The 27,712-nt window shown below is 31.9% G+C and overlaps 5 protein-coding genes across 5 annotated transcripts in view; 1 reads left to right on the top strand and 4 right to left on the bottom strand.

Annotated features, from left to right (window-relative positions):
- Positions 1-6,447: 6,447 nt before the first annotated feature.
- On the bottom strand, positions 6,448-7,531 carry LOC135136983 (uncharacterized). The gene is made up of 3 exons (XM_064066504.1): positions 7,374-7,531; positions 7,146-7,325; positions 6,448-7,087 (listed from the first exon to the last, which is right to left on the bottom strand). The coding sequence occupies exons 1-3, from the start codon at positions 7,423-7,425 to the stop codon at positions 6,756-6,758; spliced, it is 564 nt and encodes a 187-aa protein (XP_063922574.1). The 5' UTR covers positions 7,426-7,531; the 3' UTR covers positions 6,448-6,755.
- Positions 7,532-11,488: 3,957 nt separating this feature from the next.
- LOC135136984 (uncharacterized) lies at positions 11,489-12,592 on the bottom strand. Its single transcript, XM_064066506.1, has 3 exons — positions 12,317-12,592; positions 12,095-12,268; positions 11,489-12,040 (listed from the first exon to the last, which is right to left on the bottom strand). Exons 1-3 carry the CDS (start codon positions 12,366-12,368, stop codon positions 11,730-11,732), a joined length of 537 nt encoding a protein of 178 aa, XP_063922576.1. The 5' UTR covers positions 12,369-12,592; the 3' UTR covers positions 11,489-11,729.
- A 5,620-nt stretch (positions 12,593-18,212) lies between these two features.
- Positions 18,213-19,177, bottom strand: LOC135136982 (uncharacterized). The gene is made up of 3 exons (XM_064066503.1): positions 18,881-19,177; positions 18,650-18,835; positions 18,213-18,596 (listed from the first exon to the last, which is right to left on the bottom strand). The coding sequence occupies exons 1-3, from the start codon at positions 18,930-18,932 to the stop codon at positions 18,259-18,261; spliced, it is 576 nt and encodes a 191-aa protein (XP_063922573.1). The 5' UTR covers positions 18,933-19,177; the 3' UTR covers positions 18,213-18,258.
- The window catches only part of LOC135136985 (rho guanine nucleotide exchange factor 7-like), a 28,284-nt gene continuing 19,117 nt past the window's right edge, over positions 18,546-27,712 (top strand). The window contains exon 1 of the mRNA XM_064066507.1: positions 18,546-18,630. Within this exon, the coding sequence (XP_063922577.1) occupies positions 18,613-18,630 (18 nt within the window). The 5' untranslated portion in view covers positions 18,546-18,612. The remainder of the gene's footprint in view (positions 18,631-27,712) is intronic.
- Positions 22,005-22,706, bottom strand: LOC135136986 (uncharacterized). Its single transcript, XM_064066508.1, has 2 exons — positions 22,482-22,706; positions 22,005-22,433 (listed from the first exon to the last, which is right to left on the bottom strand). The coding sequence occupies exons 1-2, from the start codon at positions 22,681-22,683 to the stop codon at positions 22,138-22,140; spliced, it is 498 nt and encodes a 165-aa protein (XP_063922578.1). The 5' UTR covers positions 22,684-22,706; the 3' UTR covers positions 22,005-22,137.

The following is a 27,712-nucleotide window of genomic DNA, read 5'->3' as shown; positions in this document are numbered from 1 at the left end:
CCCACAAACTTTTAAATGTTTTATAAATTATCAAAATTGACAAAATTGTTACCTTTTACTGTGTTTCATTAAAGAAAATTACAATAGATAGCCAACGAATTTTTGAAAAGCCTGCTGAATAGCGAAATTGGACGATATGCAAAATTTTGACACATTTTGATGAGGGCGCTAGTTATCCTGCATTGACACAGAGAACATAGAGAAGCGTCATAGTTTAAATTAAATGACGGTTGAGGACTCCTCGACTTATGTTGGCAACAGTGTTTGTTTCTAACTAGGAATAAAATTAACTAGAAAAAATGTCACGATATTTTTAACGACGTGTTTTACTTTCGACAAATTTTTGGATTTTACAATTTCTAAATTTTTCAATTTCTCGGGTTTTCAGTTTTTCCCTTCAATTTTACGATTTTTAAATATTTCGATTTTTCAATTTTTGACTTTTATAAACTCTTTAATTGTCGATTTTTCAATTAATTGATTTTTCAGGTTTTTTGGTTTTTCATTTTTTCTATTTTTTCAGGTTTCGATTTTTCAACTTCACTTTTTTGATTTTTCGATTTTTCAATTTTTCAATTTTTTAATTTCTCAGTTTTTGGATATTTCAGTTTTAGGATTTTTCAGTTTACTTATTATTATTCAATTTTTCGATCTTACGGTTTTGCAGGTTTTTGCTTTTTCAATTTTTCGATTTTTTTAAGGTTTTGATATTTCGACTTCACTTTTTTGATTTTTCGATTTCTTAATTTTTCGATTCTTCAGATTCTCAGTTTTGGGATTTTTCAGTTTTTCTTTCATTTTTCAGTTTTTCGATATTTCAGTTTTGGGATTTTTCAATATTTCTGGTCTTCGACTTTTCCATTTTTGAGTTCTGGATTTTTCGATGTGTCGATTTTTTACTTTTTCGATTTTTAAATTTTAGATTTCTCAATTTTTTGGTTGTTTAATTTTTTAACATTTAAAATTTTAGATTTTTCGATTTCCCGATTTTTTGATTTTACTTCTTCGATATTTCAGATTTTCAAGTTTTTCAAATGTTTTGATTTCTTAATCTATCGATTTTTCGACTTCCCGGTTTTAGATTTTCTGTTTTTCAATTGTCGTTTTCTCAATTTTTCGATTTTTTATTTATTATTATTATTATTAATCGATGTTTTGATTTTCTCATTTCTTGACTTTCCAGGTTTTCGATATTCCTGTTCTTCAATTCTTTAATTTTTAAATTTTTCGACTTCACTTTTTGGATTTTTCGATTGATCAATTTTTCGACTTTTTAGGTTCTCAGTTTTGGGATCTTTCAGTTTTCGGATTTTTCAGGTTTCCCATTTTTAGTTTTTCTTTCATTTTTCAGTTTTTCGATGTTTCAGTTTTGGGATTTTTCAATATTTCGATTCTTCGACCTTTCGATTTTTGACTCCTGGATTTTTCGATGTGTCGATTTTTTTACTTTTTCGATTTTTAAATTGTAGATTTTTTAATTTTTAAAATATTAGATTTTTCGATTTCTCGATTTTCATTTCAGTTCTTCGATACTTTAATTTTTCAAGTTTTCGAATTTTTCAAATGTTTCGATTTCTTAATCTTTTAATTTTTCGACTTTCCGGTTTTAGATTTTCTGTTTTTCAATTGTCGTTTTTTCAAATTTTCGATTTTTCAAATTTGACATTTGTAAAGTGTTAAATTTTTCGATTTTTCAATTAATCGATGTTTTGATTTTCCCATTTCTTGACTTTCGAGGTTTTCGATATTCCTGTTCTTCAATTCTTTAATTTTTCGATTTTTCGACTTCACTTTTTGGATTTTTCGATTGCTCAATTTTTCGACTTCTTAGATTCTCAGTTTGTGGATTTTTCAGGTTTTCCATTTTTCAGTTTTTTTTTCATTTCTCAGTTTTTCGATTTTTCAGTTTTGATATTTTTCAATATTTCGATTCTTCGACTTTTCGATTTTTGGCTTCTGGAGTTTTCGATGTGTCGATTTTTTTACTTTTTCGATTTTTCAATTTTTCGATTGCTTAATCTTTCGATTTTTCGACTTCCCGGTTTTAGACTTTCTCTTTTCAATTGTCGTTTTAAATTTTTCAATTTTTCAATGTTTTGATTTCCCGATTTAGTTTCCCATTTTTAGTTTTTCTTTCATTTTTCAGTTTTTCGATGTTTCAGTTTTGGGATTTTTCAATAGTTTGATTCTTCGACTTTTCGTTTTTTGACTCCTGGATTTTTCGATGTGTCGATTTTTTTACTTTTTCGATTTTTAAATTGTAGATTTTTTAATTTTGAAAATGTTAGATTTTTCGATTTCTCGATTTTTCATTTCAGTTCTTCGATATTTCAATTTTTCAAGTTTTCGAATTTTTCAAATGTTTCGATTTATTAATCTTTTGATTTTTCGACTTCCCGGTTTTAGATTTTCTGTTTTTCAATTGTCGTTTTTTCAAATTTTCGATTTTTCAATTTTTCAAATTTGACATTTGTAAAGTGTTAATTTTTCGATTTTTCAATTAATCGATGTTTTGATTTTCCCATTTCTTGACTTTCGAGGTTTTCGATATTCCTGTTCTTCAATTCTTTAATTTTTCGATTTTTCGACTTCACTTTTTGGATTTTTCGATTGCTCAATTTTTCGACTTTTTAGGTTCTCAGTTTTTGGATTTTTCAGGTTTTCCATTTTTCAGTTTTTTTTTTCATTTCTCAGTTTTTCGATATTTCAGTTTTGGGATTTTTCAATATTTCGATTCTTCGACCATTCGATTTTTGACTCCTGGATTTTTCGATGTGTCGATTTTTTTACTTTTTCGATTTTTAAATTGTAGATTTTTTAATTTTTAAAATGTTAGATTTTTCGATTTCTCGATTTTTCATTTCAGTTCTTCGATATTTCAATTTTTCAAGTTTTCGTATTTTTCAAATGTTTTGATTTCTTAATCTTTTGATTTTTCGACTTCCCGGTTTTAGATTTTCTGTTTTTCAATTGTCGTTTTTTCAAATTTTCGATTTTTCAATTTTTCAAATTTGACATTTGTAAACTACAGGGTCATCAAAATTGATTGAGAGAGTTGGTACCCCCTGTTTTTGTCGTGAAGTTTGTCAACCTTGTGACAGATTTGTTTAAGGTTATATGGCAATGAATTCAGTGGCGTGACAAAAATTCGAAACTTCAAATCTGACAACTAATATTTTTACCAAAAAAAAAATCGAAAAAAGACGCCACTGAGTTTTGAAATTTGAAACTAGAAACTTCAAATCTGACAGCTAATATTTTTATACAACTTAATAAACCAAATTATTCAAGTTCAGGTTTACCAACTCTCTCAATCAATTTTGATGACTCTGTATTAATTTTTCGATTTTTCAATTAATCGATGTTTTGGTTTTCCCATTTCTTGACTTTCGAGGTTTTCGATATTCCTGTTCTTCAATTCTTTAATTTTTCGATTTTTCGATTGCTCAATTTTTCGACTTTTTAGGTTCTCAGTTTTTGGACTTTTCAGGTTTTCCATTTTTCAGTTTTTTTTTCATTTCTCAGTTTTTCGATATTTCAGTTTTGGGATTTTTCAATATTTCGATTCTTCGACTTTTCGATTTTTGGCTTCTGGAGTTTTCGATGTGTCGATTTTTTTATTTTTTCGATTTTTCAATTTTTGGATTGCTTAGTCTTTCGATTTTTCGACTTCCCGGTTTTAGATTTTGTGTTTTCAATTAGTGTCGTTTTAATTTTTTCGATTTTGCAATGTTTTGATTTCCCGATTTAGTTTCCCATTTTTAGTTTTTCTTTCATTTTTCAGTTTTTCGATGTTTCAGTTTTGGGATTTTTCAATATTTCGATTCTTCGACCTTTCCGTTTTTTACTTTTTCGATTTTTAAATTGTAGATTTTTTAATTTTGAAAATGTTGGATTTTTCGATTTTTCATTTCAGTTCTTCGATATTTCAATTTTTCAAATGTTTCGATTTCTTAATCTTTTGATTTTTCGACTTCCCGATTTTAGATTTTCTGTTTTTCAATTGTCATTTTGTCAAATTTTCGATGTTTTAATTTTTCAAATTTGACTTTTATAAACTCTCAATTAATCGATGTTTTGATTTTCCCATTTCTTGACGTTCGAATGTTTCGATTTTCCTGTTCTTCAATTGTTTAATTTTTTGATTTTTCAGGTTTTTGATTTTTCAATTTTTCGATTTTTTACGATTTCTATTTTTCGACTTGACTTTTTTGATTTTTCAATTTTTCAGTTTTTAGATATTTCAGTTTTAGGATTTTTCAATATTTCAATTCTTCGGTTTTTCTATTTTTGACTTTTCGATATGTCTACCTTATTACTTTTTCGATTTTCCAATTTTTGGATTTCTAAATTTTAGATTTTCCAATCTTTTGATATTTTAATTTTCAATATTTCTTAATTTTTCGATTTTTCGACTTCCTGGTTTTACATGTTCTGTTTTTCAATTTTCCGATTTGTTAATTTTTCATTCCCGTTGTCAGACCGAGGGACGGAGCTTAATTGCAAAATATATATTTCCCTAGAAAAATGTACCGTTTTGAACATGTTTTAAGTTTCTTGTTGTGAAAGGAAGACTTCGTATATTAAGAAGAAAGGGCAAAATATAAGCCCCACCCACCCACCCTGTCTCGATTGTAATGATTTTTTATTCTCTATTATTTTACTCTTTCAAGAACATTTTCATATTGTAATTTCTTGTGAAGAAATGAGGTTTTTGCAGCTAAACTCCGCTCTCGGCTCACGATGAATAAAAAAAATCATTACAATTGAGACAGGGTGGGTGGGCGGGGCATATATTTTGTACACTTTTTCTTAATATACAAAGTCTTCTTTTCCCAACAAGAAACTGAAAACATGCTGAACTATTGTGTTGTTTACAAAAAACTATATACCAATATTGAGAAAAAAAAAAACAACGATTAAGCACGACCCACCCGACCCGATCTCAATTGTGATGAACTTTTTATTCGTCGTTAGACCAAGGGGCGGAGCATAATTGCAAAATATATATTTCCCTAGAAAAATGTATCGCTTTGAACATGTTTTAAGTTACTTGTTGTAAAAGGAAGACTGCGTATATTAAGAAGAAAGGTATAAATATAAACCCCACCCACCCACCACCCTATCTCAGTTGTAATGATTTTTTTTATTCTCTATTATTTTAGCATTTTAAGAACATATTTCAAATCGTAATTTTTTGTGGAGAAATGAAGTTTTTGCAGCTAAACTCCGCTCTCGGCTCACGATCAATAAAAAAAATCATTACAATTGAGAGGGGGTGGGTGGGCGGGGCATATATTTTGTACACTTTTTCTTAATATACAAAGTCTTCTTTTCCCAACAAGAAACTGAAAACATGCTGAATTATTGTGTTGTTCACAAAAATCTATATACCAATATTGAGGAAAAAAAAAAACAACGATTAAGCACGACCCACCCGACCCGATCTCAATCGTGATGAAATTTTCATTCGTCGTTAGACGGAGGGGCGGAGCGTAATTGCAAAATATATATTTCCCTAGAAAAATGTACCGTTTTGAACATGTATTAAGTTTCTTGTTGTGAAAGGAAGACTACATATATTAAGGAGAAAGGGCAAAATATAAGCCCCACCCACCCACCCTGTCTCAGTTGTGATGATTTTTTTATTCTATATTATTTTACTCTTTCACGAACATATTTCACATGGTAATTTTTTGTAGAGAAATGAGGTTTTGATAACTAAACTCCGCTCTCGGCTCACGATGAATAAAAAAAATCATTACAATTGAGAAGGGGTGGGTGGGCGGGGCATATATTTTGTACATTTTTTCTTAATATACAAAGTCTTCTTTTCCCAACAAGAAACTGAAAACATGCTGAACTATTGTGTTGTTCACAAAAAACTATATACCAATATTGAGAAAAAAAAAACAACGATTAAGTACTACCCACCCGACCCGATCTCAATCGTGATGAAATTTTCATTCGTCGTTAGACCGAGGGGCGGAGCGTAATTGCAAAATATATATTTCCCTAGAAATATATACCGTTTTGAACATGTTTTAAGTTTCTTGTTGTGAAAAGAAGACTACGTATAGTAAAAGGAAAGGACAAAATATAAGCCCCACCCACCCACCCTATTTCAATTGTAGTGATTTTTTATTCTCTATTATTTTACTCTTTCAAGAACATATTTCACATGGTAATTTTTTGTGGAGAAATATAGTTTTGCAGGTAAACTCCGCTCTCGGCTCACGATGAATAAAAAAAATCATTACAATTGAGACGGGGTGGGTGGGCGGGGCATATAGTTTTTACACTTTTTCTTAACATACAAAGTCTTGTTTTCCCAACAAGAAACTGCAAACATGCTGAACTATTGTGTTGTTTACAAAAAACTATATACCAATATTGAGGAAAAAAAAACAAAGATTAAGCACGACCCACCCGGTATGCAACAATGCATTTGCAGGTTTTAATCGAATTTTATTATTTCAAAATTATAAAAATTACATACAAACGTCAATTTTATTTATACTTAAGTACAAAAATCTTCGAATTTAAATGCACAATGAATTATAACAGTGGACAATTCAGCGAGTCGCCGAACAAATATTTGGCACATAGAAAGTAAAACTGCGATTGCTGGTAAACGGCAACCGATTTATTTTTACCCGGAACATGTGAATGCACCGGTTATAAGTAGTTCGGTGACGCTCCCAGCACTAATTTTGCGTAATTAGATCATTGTTCCTTTTATTCATTAAAAAAAATCACACTTTCATCAAAGAGTATGTTTTGTCAGCGCCGCTCGCTCGGTACTTCCGCAAGAAAACCTTCAGCAGTATCCAGAAGGTCATGAAAACGATAAATGTCGCGGCGGTGATAACGATGTATTTTTTTCTCACGTAGAAGAACCAAGATTTGATGACGACAGTTCGTGCGATGCCCCCGTTGCATAGGGCTTCCTCGCACTCGTTGCAGGCGATGTTGTTCAAACGGAAGTCCTCTCCGATCAGCTTCGAGGTGTTCGCTTTGATTTGGTTCACCATCGCGCCGCAGCTGTTCCGAGTGGTGCAGCCTTGTATGGCGATATTGGCGCTATCTATCGTGGCAATAAAGTGGTTAGGATAAACAAGGGGGATGTTACTCGTGTTATATACCTGTGTCGATTTTGACGGTGAAGCAACGAAGTTCGGCATGGTCGAACGGCAGCAGGAATTCGCCTTGTCTGTAGGCGAGCTCGGCGAGGTAGTCGGAGCAGTCTTTGGTGACCGGCTTGCTGTCGATCCGTTGGGCTTCCAAGGCGGCTAAGTTCGTGGAGTAGCACTGCAAGCTGCGGACTGAGGAGGACGTGGGTTAGAAATGGACTTGGAGGAAGTGGGTCTTACCGGGTGCTACCAAGATCAAACAGAGGGTTGTTGTAACCAGGAGTATTTTCATTGTTGTTGTTTTCTCCGTACGAAAAAGACACTCATTACACTACAGTTCTGGCGTAGCTTGGTGTGGGGAATTCGCGGGCAGTGGAAGAAGACTGATGATTTATACAAATGTTTGTTTCTGAGATAAACCAGGGACGGGGAGGGGTGTGGAAAAACCTCTGATAATAAATAAATAAGCTGACTTGGAATAAATTCAGCACACAGAGAGACAATGAAATTTAACCGGATTGTAATAACTTTTTTTGACCTCGATTATCTGTAGACGGTTATTCCGGAAATTCCATCCAGCAGTGGGATTTACATGAAAGAATTTCCAATACCTATAGTAGCCATGCTTTTAGAAAGACTTCCCCTAAATATCGTAGTGTTTATTTTATCGATTTAATGTTTAGTCAGAATGTATTTGCTCATCCCCCCTAAAAAATTGATGACGTCACCCAAAATTTTTCTGAATAAATCCAATCTAAAATGTTCAAAATATGATGAGTTTTTACGTGTGATTTATCATTGCATTCATATTTTTTAGATTTCCCCCTATTTTCTCAAATGATATATCATTTGCCAAAATTAGTCTTATCTTAGCAAGGACTAGCCCCGCCCACCCGCCCTCTATTTTCTTGCAGGGTATAACATCTGCCAAAATCAGTTTTATCTTAGCAAGTATTAGCCCCGCCCACCCACCCCGTATTTTCTCAGAAGATTATGTCATTTGCCAAAATCAGTCTTACCTTAGCAAATATGTACTAACATTTTAGTAAATGTCATATCTTTTAAGAAAATAGAGGGCGGATCAACGGGGCTAGTACTTGCTAAGATAAGACTTATTTTGGCAAATAATATATCCTCTGAGAAAATAGGGGGCGGGTGGGCGGGGCTAGTACTTGCTAAGATAAGACTGATTTTGCCTCTATTAATCTTGTGAAAACTTAAATAAAAAATTATGTTAAATTTAAAACGTGTTAAATTGCAAATTTCCATAGTAACGAGTTAAAGTCCTAAATCTGATTGGGTATGTTATTTTTTGATGTTTCATTCTACTTCAGGAGCGAGGGAAGTTCTGTTGAAACAACTTTCGACCGATTTTTTAGATTTGCTTATACAGGCTAACTCAAAATAATGAATGAATCAGACGTTATTGTAAAATATATGTGTTTATTCCCCCCAAAAATTGATGACGCCATCTCAAAATTTTGCTGAATAAATTCTATCAAAAATGTGTAAAATATGATCCAGAAATTGAAATATTTCCAAATTCAAAAAAGTCGAAAAATTGGGAAATCGCAAAATCGGGAAATCTAAAAATTGAAAAATCAAAAAATCCAAAAACCGAGACATCGAGAACGTAAAATTTGAAAACCGAAAAGTTCAAAAATTGTAAAATCGAAGAATTCAGAATCGGAAAAATCGAGAAAATGAAAACTTCCAAAACTGAAATAACCAAAAATTGGAAAAATAGAAAAATGGGTGAATTAAAATATTGAAAAATTGATAAATCAAAATGGGCCAAAATCGAAAAATCTAAAAGTTAAAAATTGAAAAATTTCAATATTTGGAACTAAAAAAAAAATGAGAAAAAAAGTCTAAAAACCGAAAAACTGAAAATTCGAATGATTAATAAGATTTAAAAAATGAAAAAACCGATAAACGTAAACCAAGAAGTAGAAAAATCGAAACACCAAAAAATGTATAATTTTAAATTGAAAAATTAAACTACCGAAAAATTTAAAAATTGGACCTTTAAAAATCTGAAAATTTGAAAATGGAAAATTTGAAAAATCGAAAAACTAAGAAATGGGGAAATCGAAAAATCGAAGAACTGAAGAATCGGAATATTGGAAAATCATAAAACTAAAAGATCGAAACATTGAAAAAAGGAAAAAAAAATTGAAAAATTCCAAAACAGAGATTGAAATATTCAAAGACTGAAACATCGAGAAACCGAAACAGCAAAAGATCGAGAAATCGAAACATTAAAAAATCGGGAAATGGAAAAATAGAAAAGTGGAGTAGTCGAAAAATATAAAAATTTTAAAATACAAATAGGTCACAATCGTAAGTGGTAAAGTTAAAAATTTAAAAAATCCAAAAACTGAGACATCCAGAACGTAAAATTTTAAAACCGAAATGTTCAAAATTTGGAAAATCGAAGAATTCAAAATCGGAAAAATCGCGAAACTGAAAACCTCCAAAACTGAAGTTACCAAAAATTGGGAAAATGGAAAAATTGGTGGATTAAAACGTTGAAAAATTGTAAAATTGAAAAGTTGAAAAACCGAAACATCGAAAAATCAAAATGGGCCAAAATCGAAAAATCTAAAAGTGAAAATTTTCAAAATTTGGAATTAAAAAAATGGATAAATCGAAATATGAAATCTCGATAAATCAGGAAATCGAAAAAAAAATTAGAAAAACTGAAAAATCTAAAACCCGAAAAACAGAAAATTCGAATGATAAAAAAGATTTAAAAATGAAAAAACTGAAAAACCGAAAAACGTAAAACCAAGAAGTGGAAAAATCGAAACACCAAAAAATTTATAATTGTAAATTGAAAAATGAAACTATCGAAAAATTAAAAAATCGGGCCTTCAAAAGTTTAAAATTTAAAATTGGAAAATTTGAAAAATCGAAAAACCAAAAAATGGGGAAATCGAAAAGTCGAAAAATCGAATAACTGAAGAATCAAAATATTGTAAAATCATAAAACTGAAACATTGAAACATTGAAAAAAAAATGAAAAATTCCAAAACTGAAAGATTGAAAAATTTAAAGACTGAAACATCGAGAAACCGAAACAGCAAAAGATCGAGAAATCGGAACATCAAAAAATCGGGAAATGGCGAAATAGAAAAGTGGAGTAGTCGAAAAATTAAAAATCTAAAAATACAAATAGGTCAAAATCGTAACTGGTCAAGTTAAAAATTGAAAAATTAAAAAAAATCGGTAAATGGAAACATGGAAACCTCGATAAATCCAGAAATCTAAACATTTTAAAAGTGGAAAAATTGAAAGACTGAAAAATCGGGCACCGAGAAGTCGAAAAATCGGAAGATGGAGGAATATTTTGGTTACAAAATATATCTGTTTATTCCCCCCAAGAAATTGATGACGTCATCTCAAAATTTTGCCGGATAAATTTTTCGTAAAATGTGCAAAATATGAGTTTTTACTTGTGATTTATAACTGCATTCATATTTTTTAGATTTGCCGCCTATTTTCTCAGAGGATATATCATCTGCCAAAATAAGTCTTATGTTAGCAAGTACTAGCCCCACCCACCCGCCCCCTGTTTTTTCAGAGGATATGGCATCTGCCAAAATAAGTCTTATGTTAGCAAGTACTAGCCCCGCCCACCCACCCCCTATTTTCTCATAAGATTATGTCATTTACCAAAATCAGTCTTATTTTAGCAAATACTAACATTTTGGCAAATGTCATATCTTTTAAGAAAATAGAGGGCGGTGAACGGGCTTGCTAAGATAAGACTTACTTTGGCAAATAATATACCCTCTGAGAAAATAGGGGGCGGGTGGGCGGGGCTAGTACTTGCTACGTTAAGACCTATTTTGGCAAATGACATATCCTCTGAGAGGGTTAGTACTTGCTAAGATAAGACTGATTTTGCCTCTATTACTAATCTTGTAAAAACTTGTTAAATTTAAAAGCAATTAAATTGCAAATTTCCATAGTAACGAGTTAAATTCCTAAATCTGATTGGGTATTTTATTTTTTGCTTCATTCTACAGGAGCGAGGGAAGTTCTGTTTGAACAACTTTCGACCAATTTTTTAGATTTGCTTATACAGGCTGACTCAAAATAATTAATGAATCAGACGTTTTAAAGTTATTGTAAGAATGGTAAATTGTGAATCAAAATATGTGTTTATTCCGCCCAAAAAATTGATGACGCCATCTCAAAATTTTGCTGAATAAATCCAATCTAAAATGTACAAAATATGATGAGACAGGAAGTCAGTATGGTTATGGAGTTACCAATTTGACAGATTACTTATCAAACTTCAACTTTATTGATACTTAAATACAAAAAGCGTAAAACTTAAATGCCTAATGAATTATACGAATGAAAAATTCAGTGTGCCGTCGAACAAATGTTTGGCACATAGAAAATAAAACTGCGATTGCTGGTAAACGGCAACCCATTTATTTTTACCCCGAACATGTGAATGCACCGGTTATATTGTAATTCGGTGACGCTCCCAGCACTAATTTTTCGTAATTAGATCGGTAAAAACCAAAACTTTATTCATTAAAAAAAATAAGTCACACTTTCACAAAAACATATTTTTTATCATCGACGCTCGCTCGCTCGGCGCTTCCGCCAGAAAACTGTCAGCATTATCGATATGACCATCACTAAGAGTATAATTATAACGACGGTGACAATGAAATTGGTTTTTCTCACGAAGAAGAGCCAAGATTTGACGACGACAGTTCGTGTGATGTTTCCGTTGCATAGGTCTCCCTCGCACATGATGCAGGAGACATGGTTGAAATAGAAGTTGTGTCCGACTATCCACGAGTAGTTCGTTTGGACGTTCTTCACCATGTCGCGGCAGCTTTCCCGACGGTTGCAGCCTTGTACGGCGATATTTGCTTTGTCTATCGTGGCAATAAAATGGTGAGGATAAACAACGTGAGTGTTACTCAAATTACCTGTGTTAATTTTGACGGTGAAGCAACGAAGGTCGGATATGTTAAACGTCTGTATGGTGTTGGAGGACTCGGCGATGGACTCGATGCAGTCTTTGGCGACGGCCTTGCTGTCGATCCGTTGGGCTTCCAAAACGGTGATGCCGGCGGCCGTGGAGTAGCATTGCAAGCTGTAAACTGAGGAGGAAGTGGGTTAGAAATGAAATAGGAAGAAATGGGTCTTACCGGGCGCTATCAAAAGCAAATAGAGCGTTATTGCAACCAGGAATATTCTCATTTTTGTTGTTTTCTCCGTACGAAAAAGACACAAAAAACGGTTATCCTGTTATCTCTCACTACACTACAGTTCTGGCGTGGCTTCTTGATGTGCGGAAGTCGCAGGCAATAACAGAAGGCTGATTTTGCCCAAATATTTGTCTTGGATTAAAGCAGGGACGCGAACGGATGTAGAAAATCGCCTGATTGTAGATAAAAAAGCTGTCTTGGAATAAATTCAACACAAATTTTGGAATCTTGTGTGAGACAGAGAGAAAGACAATCAAATTTAACCGAAACGTCCAGATTTTTGGGAAAAAAATCAAAATTTATAAAACAACATTTTGCAAAATAATTTTGAATTTGCAAATCCGAATGCTTTGAAATCTTGCAGATGTTTTAAAGTTATGATAAACATGATAAATATATATTTGCTTATCCCTTCCAAAAAATTGATGACGTCAGCTCAAAATTTTGCCCAATAAATCCTAACTAAAATGTGCAAAACATGATCAGTCTATACTTGTAATTTATCAATGCATTCATATTTTTTAGATTTGTCAATCAATTTATTTTATTGAATAAATCAAGATATGCAAAAATGAATACTTTGAAATCTTGCGGATGTTTTAATGTTATTGTAAGCATGTAACCAAAATATATCTGTTTATTCCCCCCAAGAAATTGATGACGTCATCTCATTTTACCGGACAAATTTTTCATAAAATGTGCAAAATATGAGTTTTTACTTGTAATTTACCACTGCATTCATCTGCTAAAATAAGTCTTATTGATTGATTATTGATTACAGTGTCCAACTTATCTTATCTTAGCAAGTACTAGCCCCGCCCACCCGCCCCCTTTTTTCTCAGAGGATATGGCATCTGCCAAAATAAGTCTTATTAAGTATTAAGTATTAAGTACTAATCCCGCCCACCCACCCCCTATTTTCTCATAAGATTGTCATTTGCCAAAATCAGATTTCTTAGGTTTGTTTCTATGAACTTTTATTCCATTTTAGGATTATTTTGCTTTTTTTTTTTGATTTTTTTTTCCAATTTTTAGATTTTTGGAGTTCTTGAATTCTGCTTACTTTCTAGGATTTCTTGGATTTTTTTTTATTTATAAATTCTTTTTTTTATTTCTTTGAATTTATAAATTCCTTTTTTTTCGATATTTTTGATTTTTTCGTTTATCGGATTTCTTGAGTTTTGGGTCTTTGCATTTCTTAGGTTTTTTAGATTTTGTAGAATTTTTTAGAAATTTTTGCTTTTCGAATTTCTTAGATTTGTGCATATTTTCGATTTTTTGGATTTTTTGGAGTTATTGGGTTTTTGAGTTTCTTGGATTTCTTGCATTTTTAAAATTTTTAAATTCTTTTAATTATTGGATTTTTTATTTGTTTCGATTTTTTGGAAATATGTCTTCGATTTTTTGGATTTTTGGAATTATTGGATTTCTGGAGATTCTAGGTTTTTTGGATTTCTTCCTTTTTTTGAGGGGTTTTTTGGATAGATTCGATTTTTTTGATCCTTGGAATTATTGGATTTCACGAGTTCTTTGGGTTTTGGAATTTTTGTTTTTTTTTATTTCTGATTTTTTTGAAGTTTGGGATTTTTTCGATTTTTTGAATTTTCGTACTTTGTAAAGTTCTCGAGTTCTTTTGAGTTTTTGGTCTCTTCGATTTTCTATTTTTTTTTTTCATTTTCATGCAATTTTGGAATTATTGAATTTCTTGGGTTCTTTTGGATTTCTCCAATTTTTTGTTTTTTTTTGGACTTATTCCATTTTTGGATTATTTGGATATTTTTTTGCTCTTTTACTTTCTGATTTTTTGGATTTTTGAGATATTTTCGATTTTTTGGATTTTTTTAATTTTTGAGTTCTGTTTAATTTCTTGTTTTTTGGATTTTTTTTGAACTTATATATTTTTTTTGGATTGGTTTGAATTATTTTCTTTATTTTTTTTTATTTGTCTTATCTTAGCAAATACTAACATTTTGGCAAATGTCATATCTTTTAAGAAAATAGAGGGCGGATCAACGGGGCTACTACTTGATAAGATAAGACTTGATTTGGCAAATAATATACCCTCTGAGAAAATAGGGGGCGGGTGGGCGGGGCTAGTACTTGCTACGTTAAGACTTATTTTGGCAAATGACATATCCTCTGAGAAAATAGGGGGCGGGTGGGCGGGGCTAGTACTTGCTAAGATAAGACTGATTTTGCCTCTATTAATCTTGTGAAAACTTGTTAAATTTAAAAGGTGTTAAATTGCACATTTCCATAAAAGTTAAAGTCCTAAATCTGATTTGGTATGTTATTTTTTGTGTTTCATTCTACTTCAGGAGCGAGGGAAGTTCTGTTGAAACAACTTTCGACCGATTTTTTAGATTTGCTTATACAGGCTGACTCAAAATAATGAATGAATCAGACGTTTGAAGTTATTGTAAGAATGGTAAATTGTGAATCAAAATATATGTGTTTATTCTCCCCAAAAATTGATGACGCCATCTCAAAATTTTGCTGAATAAATTCTATCAAAAATGTGTAAAATATGATCCAGAAATTGAAATATTTCCAAATTCAAAAAAGTCGAAAAATTGGGAAATCGAAAAATCGGGAAATCTAAAAATTGAAAAATCAAAAAATCCAAAAACCGAGACATCGAGAACGTAAAATTTTAAAACCGAAAAGTTCAAAAATTATAAAATCGAAGAATTCAGAATCGGAAAAATCGAGAAACTGAAAACTTCCAAAACTGAAATGACCAAAAATTGGGAAAATGGAAAAATGAGTGAATTAAAACATTGAAAAATTAAGAAATCAAAATGGGCCAAAATCGAAAAATCTAAAAGTTAAAAATTGAAAATTTTCAATATTTGGAACTAAAAAAAAAAAATGAGAAAAAAAATCTAAAAACCGAAAAACTGAAAATTCGAATGATTAATAAGATTTAAAAAATGAAAAAACTGAAAAACCGATAAACGTAAAACCAAGAAGTAGAAAAATCGCAACGCCAAAAAATTTGTAATTTTAAATTGAAAAATTAAACTATCGAAAAATTTAAAAATCGGACCTTCAAAAATCTGAAAATTTAAATTTAAAAATGGCAAATTTGAAAAATCTGAAAATCTAAAATTTAAAAATGGAAAATTTGAAAAATCGAAGAATTGAAGAATCGAAATATTGGAAAGTCATAAAACTGAAACATCGAGACATTGAAAAAAGGAAAAAAAATTGAAAAATTCCAAAACTGAAAGATTGAAAAATTCAAAGACCGAGAAATCGGAACATTAAAAAATCGGGAAATGGAGAAATAGAAAAGTGGAGTAGTCGAAAAATATAAAAATTTAAAAATATAAATAGGTCAAAATCGTAACTGGTAAAATTAAAAATTGAAAAATTAAAAAATCCAAAAACCGAGACATCGAGAACGTAAAGTTTTAAAACCGAAAAGTTCAAAAATTGGAAAATCGAAGAATTCAAAATCGGAAAAATCGGGAAACTGAAAACTTCCAAAATTGAACTGGCCAAAAATTGGGAAAATGGAAAAATTGGTGAATTAAAACATTGAAAAATTGTAAAATCGAAAAACCGAAACATCGAAAAACATTGAAAAACTGAAACATCGAGAAATCAAAATGGGCCAAAATCGAAAAATCTAAAAGTTAAAAATTGAAAAATCCAATATTTGGAACTAAAAAAAAATGAGAAAAAAAATTTAATAACCGAAAAACTGAAAATTCGAATGATAAGTAAGAATTAAAAAATGAAAAAACTGAAAAACCGAAAAACGTAAACCAAGAAGTAGAAAAATCGAAACACCAAAAAATGTATAATTTTAAATTGAAAAATTAAACTATGGAAAAATTTAAAAATTGGACCTTCAAAAATCTGAAAATTTAAAATTTAAAAATGGCAAATTTGAAAAATTTGAAAATCTAAAATTTAAAAATGGAAAATTTGAAAAATCGAAAAACTAAAAAATGGGGAAATCGAAAAATCGAAGAACTGAAGAATCGAAAAATTGGAAAATCATAAAATTGAAACATCGAAACATTGAAAAAAGGAAAAAAAATTGAAAAATTCCAAAACTGAGAGATTGAAAAATTCAAAGACTGAAACATCGAGAAACCGAAACAGCTAAAGATCGAGAAATCGCAACATTAAAAAATCGGGAAATGGAGAAATAGAAAAGTGGAGTAGTCGAAAAATATAAAAATTTAAAAAAAAAATCGGTAAATCCAGAAATTTAAACATTTTAAAAGTGGAAAAATTGAAAGACTGAAAAATCGAACACCGAGAAGTCGAAAAATCGGAAGATGGAGAAGTCGAAACAAAAAATCTAAAATTTAAAAATTCGAAAAATTGAAAAATTAAAATATCGAAAAACTGAAAAATCCAGAAATCGAAACATCAAAAAGTTGAAAAATCTAAAAACCGAAAAACTGAAAATTCGAATAATCAAAAATTTTAAAAACGGAAAAACTGAAAAACCGAGAAGTAGAAAAATCGAAACACCAAAAAATGCATAATTTTAAAAATTGAAAAATCGGAACATTAAAAAACTGAAAAATCTGAAATCTAAAAATGGAAAATTTGACAAATCGAAAGACTAAAAAATCGGGAAATCGAAAAATCGAAGAACTGAAGAATCGAAATTTTGGAAATTCATAAAACTGAAATATCGCAACATTGAAAAAAGAAAAAAAATTGAAAAATTGAAAAATTCCAAAACTGAAAGATTGAAAAATTGAGAAAATGAAAAACTGAAAAATTGGGAAATTGTAACATCGAAAAATCCAAAGACCGAAACATCGAAAATCTAAATATATATCAAAAGATGGTGAAATCGGAACAGAAAAAAAATTGGGAAATGGAGAAATAGAAAAGTAGTCGAAAAATACAAATAGGTCAAAATCGTGACTGGTAAAGTTAAAAATTGAAAAATTAAAAAAAATCGGTAAATCGAAACATGGAAACCTCGAAACGTTTTAAAAGTGGAAAAATTAACAGACTGAAAAATCGAACACTGAGAAGTCGGAAAATCGGAAGATGGAGAAGTCGAAACAAAAAACTAAAAAATCTAAAATTAAAATATCGAAAAACTGAAAAATCCAGAAATCGAAACATCAAAAAATTGAAAAATCTAAAAACCGAGAAGTAGAAAAATCGAAACACCAAAAAATGCATCATTTTAAAACTTGAAAAATCGGAACATCAAAAAACTGAAAAATCTGAAATCTAAAAATGGAAAATTTGAAAAATCGAAAAACTAAAAAATTGGGAAATCGAAAAGTCGAAAAATCGAAGAACTGAAGAATCGAAATTTTGGAAAATCATAAAACTGAAATATCGAAACATGAAAAAAAAGAAAAAAAATTGAAAAATTGAGGAAATGAAAAACTGAAAAATCAAAAAATCGATAAAAGCCAAATTGAAATACATACTGAAAAATTGGGAAATCGTAACATCGAAAAATACGAAGACTGAAACATCGAAAAATCTAAATATACATACATATATCAAAAGATGGTGGAATCGGAACACAAAAAAATCGGGAAATGGAGAAATAGAAAAGTAGTCGAAAAATATAAAAATTTCAAATTGTATTAGGTCAAAATCAAAAATAGTAAAGATAAAAATTGAAAAATAAAAAAAAAATCGATAAATCGAGAAATCCAAAAATTTTAAAAATGGAAAATGAATGAGTCAGTTTATTTTATTGATTAAATCACCAACGGCTCACTCCATTTTCCCAGAAAATTTTTGCCACATAAAAGTAAAACTGCGATTGCTGGTAAACGGTATCCGATTTATTTTTAAGTAGTTCGGTGACGCTCCCCGCACTAATTTTGCGTAATTAGATAATTAATAACCCAAACTTTATTCATTAAAGACAAAATAAGTCACACTTTCAACAAAGCATATTTTTTGTCACCGCCGTTCGCTCCGGGCTTCCGCGAAAAAACCCTCAGCATTACCGATATGACGGTCATGAAAACAATAATTATCACAACGGTGATAACGAGATATTTTTTTCTCTCGGCTGAAATCCAATTCTTGACGACGACAGATCGTGCGATGCCTCCGTTGCATAGGGCTCCCTCGCACTCGCTGCAGGCGATGTTGTTCAAATAGAAGTCCTTTTCGTACAACAGTTTCGAGGTGTTCGCTTTGATGTTGTTCACCATCGAGCCGCAGCTATCCCGAGTGGTGCAGCCTTGTATGGCGATATTTGCTCTATCTATCGTGGCAATAAAATGGTTAGGATAAACAAGGTGAGTGTTACTCATTTACCTGTGTCAATTTTGACGGTGAAGCAACGAAGGTCGGTTTCTTCGAACGGGAACAGTTCGGTAGAAATTCCTTGTCTGGAGGAGACCTCGGCGATGAAGTCGATGCATTCTTTGTCGACGGGCTCGCTGTCGATCTGTTGAGCTTCCAAGGCGTCGAAGTTCGTGGAGTAGCACCGTAAGCTGCGAGCTGAGGACGTGGGTTAGAAATGGAATAGGAGGAAGTGGGTCTTACCGGGTGCTACCAAGAGCAAACAGAGGGTTGTTGTAACCAGGAATATTGTCATTTTTGTTGTTTTTTTCCGACGAAAAAAACACAAAAAATGGTTATCGTGTTGTTTCACTACATTACAGTTCTGGCGTGGCTTGATATGGGGAATTCGGTTGTAGAAGGCTGATGATTTGTACAAATATTTGTTTTGAGATAAAACGGGGACGGGGAGGTGTGGAAAAGCGCCTGATAATAGATAAAAAAGCTAACCTGAAATAAATTCAGCACAGATTTTGAAATGTTTTTTAATATTTGCACACATGACTCTATTGAGACATTTAAATAATGTTTTAGACAAAAGTGAGCCACGAATTTTTTTCTTCACGTTGGATGAACTGATTCATTGACAAAACGGTTTATCTGTCGTGAGACTGTCGATAACGTCCACTTGAAGCTGATTTTATATTCATCAAAATATACAGAATTCGTCATTTGATAATATAATCAAAAATGTTGATACGGTTTTTTAAAGTTAAAACCGAATTATTACTTATTCAAATGTGCAGTTTAAATTTGAATATTAATTACTGGCAACAGTGTTACAGTTTTTGCCAGATTTTGTAACCTTAAAACTTTAAAACAACTTAATGAACTTTTTTGACCCGAATTGTCAGTGGACGGTTACTTTGGAAATTTTTTTACTTCCCGAGCGTAAGCAAAGGAAGTATTGTAATCGAGTCCGTCGGCCGACTCTCTACTTTTACGTTTTCTCGATCTTTCATGACCCCTAGAAGACGAAGAAATAGGTCTCCCATTTCCGTCTGTCTGTCCGTCTGTCCGTCCGTCCGTCCGTCTGTCCGTCTGCCGTCCCGGATTTTTATTAGACAGATAATCTCCGAAAGTACTCGACCGATTGTTGTGAAATTTTGTACTTATATTAAGAATATCATGTAGATGGTAAAACGCTAACCAAAATTTGTCTAATCATCCCCACCACTAATGCGATGACGTCACTTCAAAATTGTACATAGTAAATGGGTTTTCAATTGTATAAAATAACATAGTCCTACACATGTAGTTTACAACTCTGAATCGACTTTTCACCCGAAACGTCCAGATTTTTGGAAAAAAAATCAAAATTATAAAACAACATTTTGAAATTTAATTTTTAATCTGCTAACCAGAATGCTTTGAAATGTTGCAGATGTTTTAAGGCTATAAAGAGCATCATAAATCTTTAGTCAAAAAATATTTGCTTATCCCCTCCAAAAACTTGATGACGTCAGCTCAAAAGTTTGTGGAATAAATCATATCTAAAATGTACAAAATATGATGAGTCTGTACTTGTGATCTATCACTCCATTCATATTTTTTGGATTTGCATATACAGGGTGACTCAAAAAAATTAATGAATGCGTAAATATATTTTATTGATTTAATCAGGAACTACAAAACCGAATGCTCTGAAATCTTGCAGATGTTTTAAGGTCATAAAGAGCATAATAAATGTTTAGTCAAAATATATTTGCTTGTCCCCTCCAAATACTTGATGACGTCAGCTCGAAAATTTGCCGAATAAATCATATCTAAAATGTACAAAATATGATCAGTCTGTACTTGTGATCTATCACTCCATTCATATTTTTTGGATTTGCATATACAGGGTGATTCAAGAAAATAAATGAAAGCGTAAATTTATTTTACTGATTTACTCAGGAACTACAAAACCGAATGCTTCGAAATCTTGAAGATATTTTAAAATTATCATAAGCATGGTAAATTTTTGATCAAAATGTATTTGGTCGTCCCCCCTAAAAAATTTATGACGTCACCACAAAATTTTGCTGAATAAATCCTATTTAAAATGTACAAAATATGGTGAGTCTCTTCTTGTGATTTATCATTCCATTCAAATGTTTTCGATTTGCATATCCAGGGTGACTCAAAAAAATTAATGAATGCGTAAATTTATTTTATTGATTTAATCAGGAACTACAAAACCGAATGCTTTGAAATCTTGCAGATGTTTTAAGGTTATAAAGAGCATAATAAATTTTTAGTCAAAATATATTTGGTTATCTTCTACAAAAAACTGATGACGTCAGCTCAAAAGTTTGCCGAATAAATCGTATCTAAAATGTACAAAATATGATGAGTCTGTACTTGTGATTTATCATTCCATTCATATTTTTGGATTTGCATATGCAGGGTGACTCAAAAAAATTAATGAAGGCGTGAATTTATTTTATTTTATCGATTTAATCAGGAATTACAAAACCGAATGCTTTGAAATCTTGGGGATATTTTAAAGTTATTATAAGCATGGTAAACTTTTGTTCAAAATGTATTTGTTCATCCCTCCTAAAAAAATTGATGACGTCACCCTTAAATTTTGCTGAATAAATCCTATCTAAAATGCAAAAAATATGATGAGTTTGTACTTGTGATTTATCATTCCATTCATATTTTTTAGATTTTCTTAAGAGGTGGTTCAAAAAAATTAATGAAGTCAATTTATTTTATTGATTAAATTAAAGGCAACACTTATTATTAGTATTACACCCCAACCAACCCAATTTGGTAGACACAAAATTTGTTAAAGGAAAAACTCGGTTGAAACATAAGGGTAGCACGCTTATTTACATCGACTTTAACATTACAGACCTGCATTTCTTTTATGCGCTCACTTGGTTCCGCGAATGTGAAATAGACATGTTTATAATCAACCAATTGTGAATTTCACCGTCAAGAATTAAAATAAAACCCAATGTTTTATATAATAAGCGGAAGTCGAAGCAATAAAACCGATGGTCGTTTTGTTTACAGTTTCTCTGTTTGACTCTCACGTATGCTGTCACGCCTGTCATCCTAAATTAAGAATGTTTATACATACACGATTTTCAGTTGCCTCTAATACGTATACGTGAGTAAATTGTTTCGTTATTTTATTGATTATTACAAATCAATATTCAAAACGACCCAATTCATTTTCTCGAAAATTTGAGAATATAATAATTTTATTCTTAGTATTACACTACATCTATCCCAACTGATATACGTGTCCTTGCAAAAATGTTGATGACGTCATCGCATTTTTTTTTTAAATTCCCACTACAAAAATGTAATGAGAAAAAAAACACAATAGGCATGCAGTCGTCAAGTTTCCGACAGCGAGGGAAGTACTGTCTAAACTCTTTGGACCAATTTTTTTCACTAGCCATTCTAAATAACAATTTTTATATTTTATTAATAACGGTAATTATGATCATCAAGTTCTCTGGTCAAAATTCCGGTATCGGGATTCTGCATCTGCTCACCATCGCAATCACCGCCACTGCCAACACGACAAACGTAACACCAACTAGAAAAATCCGCAAAGTCCCACTTTTGCCCGTATTTTCTCGAATCACGCTATACGTAATCCCGGAATTGCACAAATCCGTTCCGCACTCGTAACAATTGTAACTCTTAAAGTGAAGCCCCATTTTTGATTCCGTTTCTTCGATTCGACTTAGCATAAAATCGTCGCAGGTTGCATTAGGTGGTAGACAGCCTTGGACGTTCATGCGGATGTCATCTAAAAAAAAAACTTATAATTAATGTAAAAACAAGCGACTTTCAGTACCTGATTCCGCGGTTACTGTAACACATCGGAATCCCTTTTCGGATGGTTCAAAATCAAGTGCTTCACATTGCTTTTTTGTCGGTTGGGCCCGTTCATCTTGGGGTTGCACAGTGTTTAAATTGACACTAACGTAGCACTCTAAACTGTGGATTAATACAGGGAGAGTTAAGTTTATAGCGGCGATTAACAGCACGGAGCGCATTTTTGGCAGTTTTGAAGTTATCACACTTCAGAAACGTTATTTTTAATGAAGTGTTTTGCATTTTTGTTGCGGCAAAAAGTGAAGCGTGTTGCACTTGTTGACCTTGAAGTAGTAGTGGAAACGATTAAATTGTGTGATACAATTATATAGATTCATTACTTTCCTGATCCTGATGAGTCTGTTTTTATCATTTCATTTAAATTTTTGGATTGCTTATACAGGTGACTCAAAAAAATTAATAAATCAGTCAATTTATTTTGTTGGATGTACAAAATTTTGCCGAATAGATTCTACCCAAAATGTGCAAAATATGATGAGTTTTTACTTGTCATTCATCATTGCATTCATATTTTTTATTGATCAGATTAAGAACGACAAACGTCTTTATTTAATAAGAATTATAATAATGATATTCATAATATTTTCTCGATTGTAGCTTAACTTAATAGTTTTGATTCTCTGTTTTGAGGGGACGAACTCATTCAAATGAAACTAATTTCTACGTGACATTCTTCTGATGTTTAAACATAAACACTTTCAAGTTGTTTTTGTTAGCGAGGACGTACAATAATGGAGTCCATCGGGGAATTTGACACTTTCATATTTTCTCGATATTTCATAACCTCTAAACAAGGCCGTACTTAGAGGGAGGCTAGGGGATGCTGAGCCTCACCTAGATCTAGACAAGTTATAAAAATGTCTCGACCGTTGGCATTGTGATCCGGTTATTGCAATTCGTAGAAACCATTTTTTAGTTTAGTTTCTGCTTCACTTTCACGTCTACAAGTTGATAAGTGTTATCGCAAATCTTCAGTGATTAAATTGTTTCGTTATTTTATTGATTATAAATCACTATTCAAGAATAACAATTATACAAAACTTTTATTATTAGTGTTACAATGTATCTGTCCAACTGATATACGCGTCCTTGCAAAAATGTGGATGACATTAACACAAAATTTTGTAATAGAAAAACTCACTTGTAACAAACTGTTGGCACGTTTCTTTACTTTTACTCAAACATTAGATACATATTTTTATTTTAGTTTATAATGGTTGCCATAAAAAAAATTGGTTGAAAGTTGTTTCGACAGAACTTCCCTCGCTTCTAAAGTACAGTCGAAAAATTATAAAATTTGATTTTGTGGAATTTTACTTTTTCGTGATAACCTCTATGTTAAAACAATATCACAATCTAAGGAAAAAAGAAGGTTTCACTTTCTTAAAAAAAGACAGTTAGGGCCCATGAGAATGTTTTAAATTCTTAAAAAAATACATTTGAGCCACCGGGAAGGTTTTACATTTTTAAAAATGACAGTTGGGGGCCCCGAGAAGGTTTCACATTCTTACAAAGAGACATTTGGCGTCCTCGAGAAGGTTTTTACATTTTCAAAAAAAGACAGTTGGGGCAACTGAGAAGGTTTCACATTAAAAAACAAGGACATTTGGAGCCCCCGGGAAGGTTTTTACATTTTCAAAATAAGACAGTTGGGGCTCCTGAGAAGGTTTCACATTGTTACAAAAAGACATTTGGCGCCCTCGAGAAGGTTGTACATTAAAAAAAAAATACATTTGGGACCCCCGAGAAGGTTTAACATTAAAAAAAAAGGACATTTGGAGCCCCCGAGAAGGTTTTTAGATTTTCAAAAAATGACAGTTGGGGGCCCCGAGAAGGTTTCACATTCTTACAAAGAGACATTTAGCGTCCTCGAGAAGGTTTTTACATTTTCAAAAAAAGACAGTTGGGGCATCTGAGAAGGTTTCACATTAAAAAACAAGGGCATTTGGAGCCCCCGAGAAGGTTTTTACATTTTCAAAATAAGACAGTTGGGGCTCCTGAGAAGGTTTCACATTCTTACAAAAAGACATTTGGCGCCCTCGAGAAGGTTTTACATTAAAATAAATACATTTGGGACCCCCGAGAAGCTTTAACATTAAAAAAGGACATTTGGAGCCCCCGAGAAGGTTTTTACATTTTCAAAATAAGACAGTTGGGGCCCCTGAGAAGGTTTCACATTCTTACAAAAAAACATTTGGCGCCCTCGAGGTTTTACATTTATAAAAAAAAAATACATTTGGGACCCCCAAAAAGGTTTAACATTAAAAAAATGACATTTGGAGCCCCCGAGAAGGTTTTTACATTTTCAAAAAAAGACAGTTGGGGCCCCTGAGAAGTTTTTAAATTCTCAAAAAAATACATTAGAGCCACCGAGGTTTTGCATTTTTAAAAAAGACAGTTGGGGCCCCGAGAAGGTTTTACAATTAAAAAAAAGACATTTGGGGACCCCGAGATTTTACATTTTTAAAAAAGACAGTTGGGAGCCCCGAGAAGGTTTCACATTCTTACAAAAAGACATTTGGCGCCCTCGAGAAGGATTTACATTAAAAAAAAAATACATTTGGGACCCTCGAGAAGGTTTAACATTAAAAAACAAGGACATTTGGAGCCTCCGAGAAGGTTTTTACATTTTCAAAATAAGACAGTTGGGGCCCCTGAGAAGGTTTCACATTCTTACAAAAAAACATTTGGCGCCCTCGAGGTTTTACATTTATAAAAAAAAAATACATTTGGGACCCCCAAAAAGGTTTAACATTAAAAAAATGACATTTGGAGCCCCCGAGAAGGTTTTTACATTTTCAAAAAAAGACAGTTGGGGCCCCTGAGAAGTTTTTAAATTCTCAAAAAAATACATTAGAGCCACCGAGGTTTTGCATTTTTAAAAGAGACAGTTGGGGCCCCGAGAAGGTTTTACAATTAAAAAAAAGACATTTGGGGACCCCGAGATTTTACATTTTTAAAAAAGACAGTTGGGAGCCCCGAGAAGGTTTCACATTAAAAAATAAGGACATTTGGAGCCCCCGACAAGGTTTTACATTTTTAAAAGGACAGTTGGGAGCCCCGAGAATGTTTCAGATTCTTAAAAAAATACATTTGGGACTCCCGAGAAGGTTTCACATTAAAAAACAGGGACATTTGGAGCTTCCGAGACGGTTTTTACATTTTCAAAAAAAGACAATTGGAACCCCCGAGAAGGTTTCACATTTTTAGAAGACATTTGGTGCCCCCGAGGAATTTACATTTTTAAAAGACACTACTAATATTGTAGATATTTCTTCCTTATTACATATATAGCGTTGTTATTACATTGTTATTATTTTATTGTTTTCTTAATTGTGTCCCCCCCAATGTTTTATTGTTGTAATTTTTCATTTCTATGTTATTATATTTGACATATATGTAAAATTGACTCGCCAGATTATGTACAAAATGTATAATATAATTGGTTCAAATAAATACATATACAAAAATATACATAAGACAGTTGAAACCCCCGCGAAGGTTTTGCATTAAAAAAAAAACAGTTTGGGAAGTTGTTGCGACAGAACTTCCCTCGCTCCTGAAGTACTTGAAACATATGCAGCATTCTCGAGTGTTTATTATGTTTATACATCGAAAGAATGTCACGTAGAAACTAGTTTGATTTGAATTAAACCACAATCGAACAAAATGTTCTGAATATTATAATTCTTACTTATCATTATTATTGTAAATACGTGTTTTTCATATTTTCGAAGAAGTGAGGTAAATCGTTCTTAATTTGTCCAATACAAAATTTGTAATGAAGTCATCAACATGGATAACACTAGTCACAGCACAAAAGAAAAGTAGTCGCAGCGTATTACAGTTTTGGACATTTCATTCTACCCTATAAAAATCTATTAGCAATAACGAGACGGACAGTAGTAGAACAGCAAGAGAAATTTACAACTTCAAGTTGTCGCGTGCCGGTAATCCCCAGATGTTAGAAAGCATAATAATCCATTATTTTATGAGTACTCGCTAAATGTTCTCCGACAAATTCGGCTGAACTGGTGAGCCACAAATATTTCTTACCATTGTACTACTGTCCGTCTCGTTATTGTCAATAAAATTTTATCGGGTAGAATGAAATTTCCAAAACTATACCAATGCAAAAAAAAGTAAACGGCCAAATTCGTCATCGAACCACTACCGCATTTCGAACGGCTTCGCTGAACGTCCCCGATGTTCCTTAGCTTACGCTCGGGAAGTAAAAATCATCTAAAATGCGAGCGTAGTGAGCACGTTCAGGATATTTCAGTCCACAGACATTCGTGATCACAAACAATTTTTAAACTCGCGTTTTTAAATACCAACAAAATTGTTTTTAATAATTTAGCTTCTCAGGGAGACAAATATATATTTTTTAATTACACTGTAGGAAGGTGTTTGGCTTTTACTGTAACAATAAATCTCTACACTTAAAAAAAAGACTACAAAAAGACGACGGAAAGACGAAAAAATGTGACTGAAAAAGGGGAATCAAAAAGTGACAAAAAACAACAAAAAAAAAAAACTATTAAAAACACAAAGAGAGAAGAAAAGTAAAAAACGACAAAAGAACAACAAAAAGACAACAGGAAAATGCAATTAAAAAAGGCCACAAAGATGTGGCAAAAAAGGCAAAAATAAAAAAAGGCGGCAAATAAAAAATATAACAAAAAAAGGCGACAAAAAAATGCAGCGAAAAGTAAAGGGAGTCAAAAAATGACAAAAATGTCAAATATGTAACAAAAAAGCTAAAAAATGGCAACAGCAAAAGAGTAAAAAAGGGCTAAAAAATAAAAAGCAGATTAGAGAACGCGACAAAGAAAGGGGCAATAAAGAAAAAAAAAACAAAAAAGTGCCACAAAAAGGAGTCAAAAATCAACAAAAAAAAACAAAAAATACAACAAACAGTAACAAAAAAGGCCTTAAAAAACAACAAAAACCGCAAAAAAGACAAAAAACCGAAAAAGGTGACAAGAAGATTCGGTTGAAAAAAGGGGCCAAAAAGTGACAAAAAACAACTTAAAATATGAGGAAAACAAAAAGCGACACAAAAAGGCGCCAAGAAATTATAAAAATGAACAAAAAAAAGGAACAAAAAGTATGTCCAAAAAAAAGGGGAAAAAATGGCCAAAAACGCAGCTAAAAGGCGCCAAAAAATGACAGAAAAGGGCGATAAAA

This window comes from Zophobas morio, unplaced genomic scaffold, assembly GCF_036711695.1.
Source record: "Zophobas morio isolate AGI-343-1 ecotype UQ-CSIRO unplaced genomic scaffold, CSIRO_AGI_Zmor_V1 ptg000028l, whole genome shotgun sequence".
Lineage (NCBI taxonomy): Eukaryota > Metazoa > Arthropoda > Insecta > Coleoptera > Tenebrionidae > Zophobas > Zophobas morio.
Note: the sequence above shows the minus strand (reverse complement) of the source record. Positions and strands in the feature narration are given on the sequence as shown.

Coding starts and splice junctions, on each gene's coding strand:
- LOC135136983 (XM_064066504.1), bottom strand. CDS start 7,425: ATGAAAATACTCCTGGTTACAACAACCCTCTGTTTGATCTTGGTAGCA. Junction 7,326..7,373: donor TTTGATCTTGGTAGCACCCG/GTAAGACCCACT, acceptor CGTCCTCCTCAG/TCCGCAGCTTGCAGTGCTAC. Junction 7,088..7,145: donor CACCGTCAAAATCGACACAG/GTATATAACACG, acceptor TTGCCACGATAG/ATAGCGCCAATATCGCCATA.
- LOC135136986 (XM_064066508.1), bottom strand. CDS start 22,683: ATGCGCTCCGTGCTGTTAATCGCCGCTATAAACTTAACTCTCCCTGTA. Junction 22,434..22,481: donor TACAGTAACCGCGGAATCAG/GTACTGAAAGTC, acceptor TTTTTTTTTTAG/ATGACATCCGCATGAACGTC.
- LOC135136984 (XM_064066506.1), bottom strand. CDS start 12,368: ATGAGAATATTCCTGGTTGCAATAACGCTCTATTTGCTTTTGATAGCG. Junction 12,269..12,316: donor TTTGCTTTTGATAGCGCCCG/GTAAGACCCATT, acceptor CTTCCTCCTCAG/TTTACAGCTTGCAATGCTAC. Junction 12,041..12,094: donor CACCGTCAAAATTAACACAG/GTAATTTGAGTA, acceptor TTGCCACGATAG/ACAAAGCAAATATCGCCGTA.
- LOC135136982 (XM_064066503.1), bottom strand. CDS start 18,932: ATGACAATATTCCTGGTTACAACAACCCTCTGTTTGCTCTTGGTAGCA. Junction 18,836..18,880: donor TTTGCTCTTGGTAGCACCCG/GTAAGACCCACT, acceptor CCACGTCCTCAG/CTCGCAGCTTACGGTGCTAC. Junction 18,597..18,649: donor CACCGTCAAAATTGACACAG/GTAAATGAGTAA, acceptor TTGCCACGATAG/ATAGAGCAAATATCGCCATA.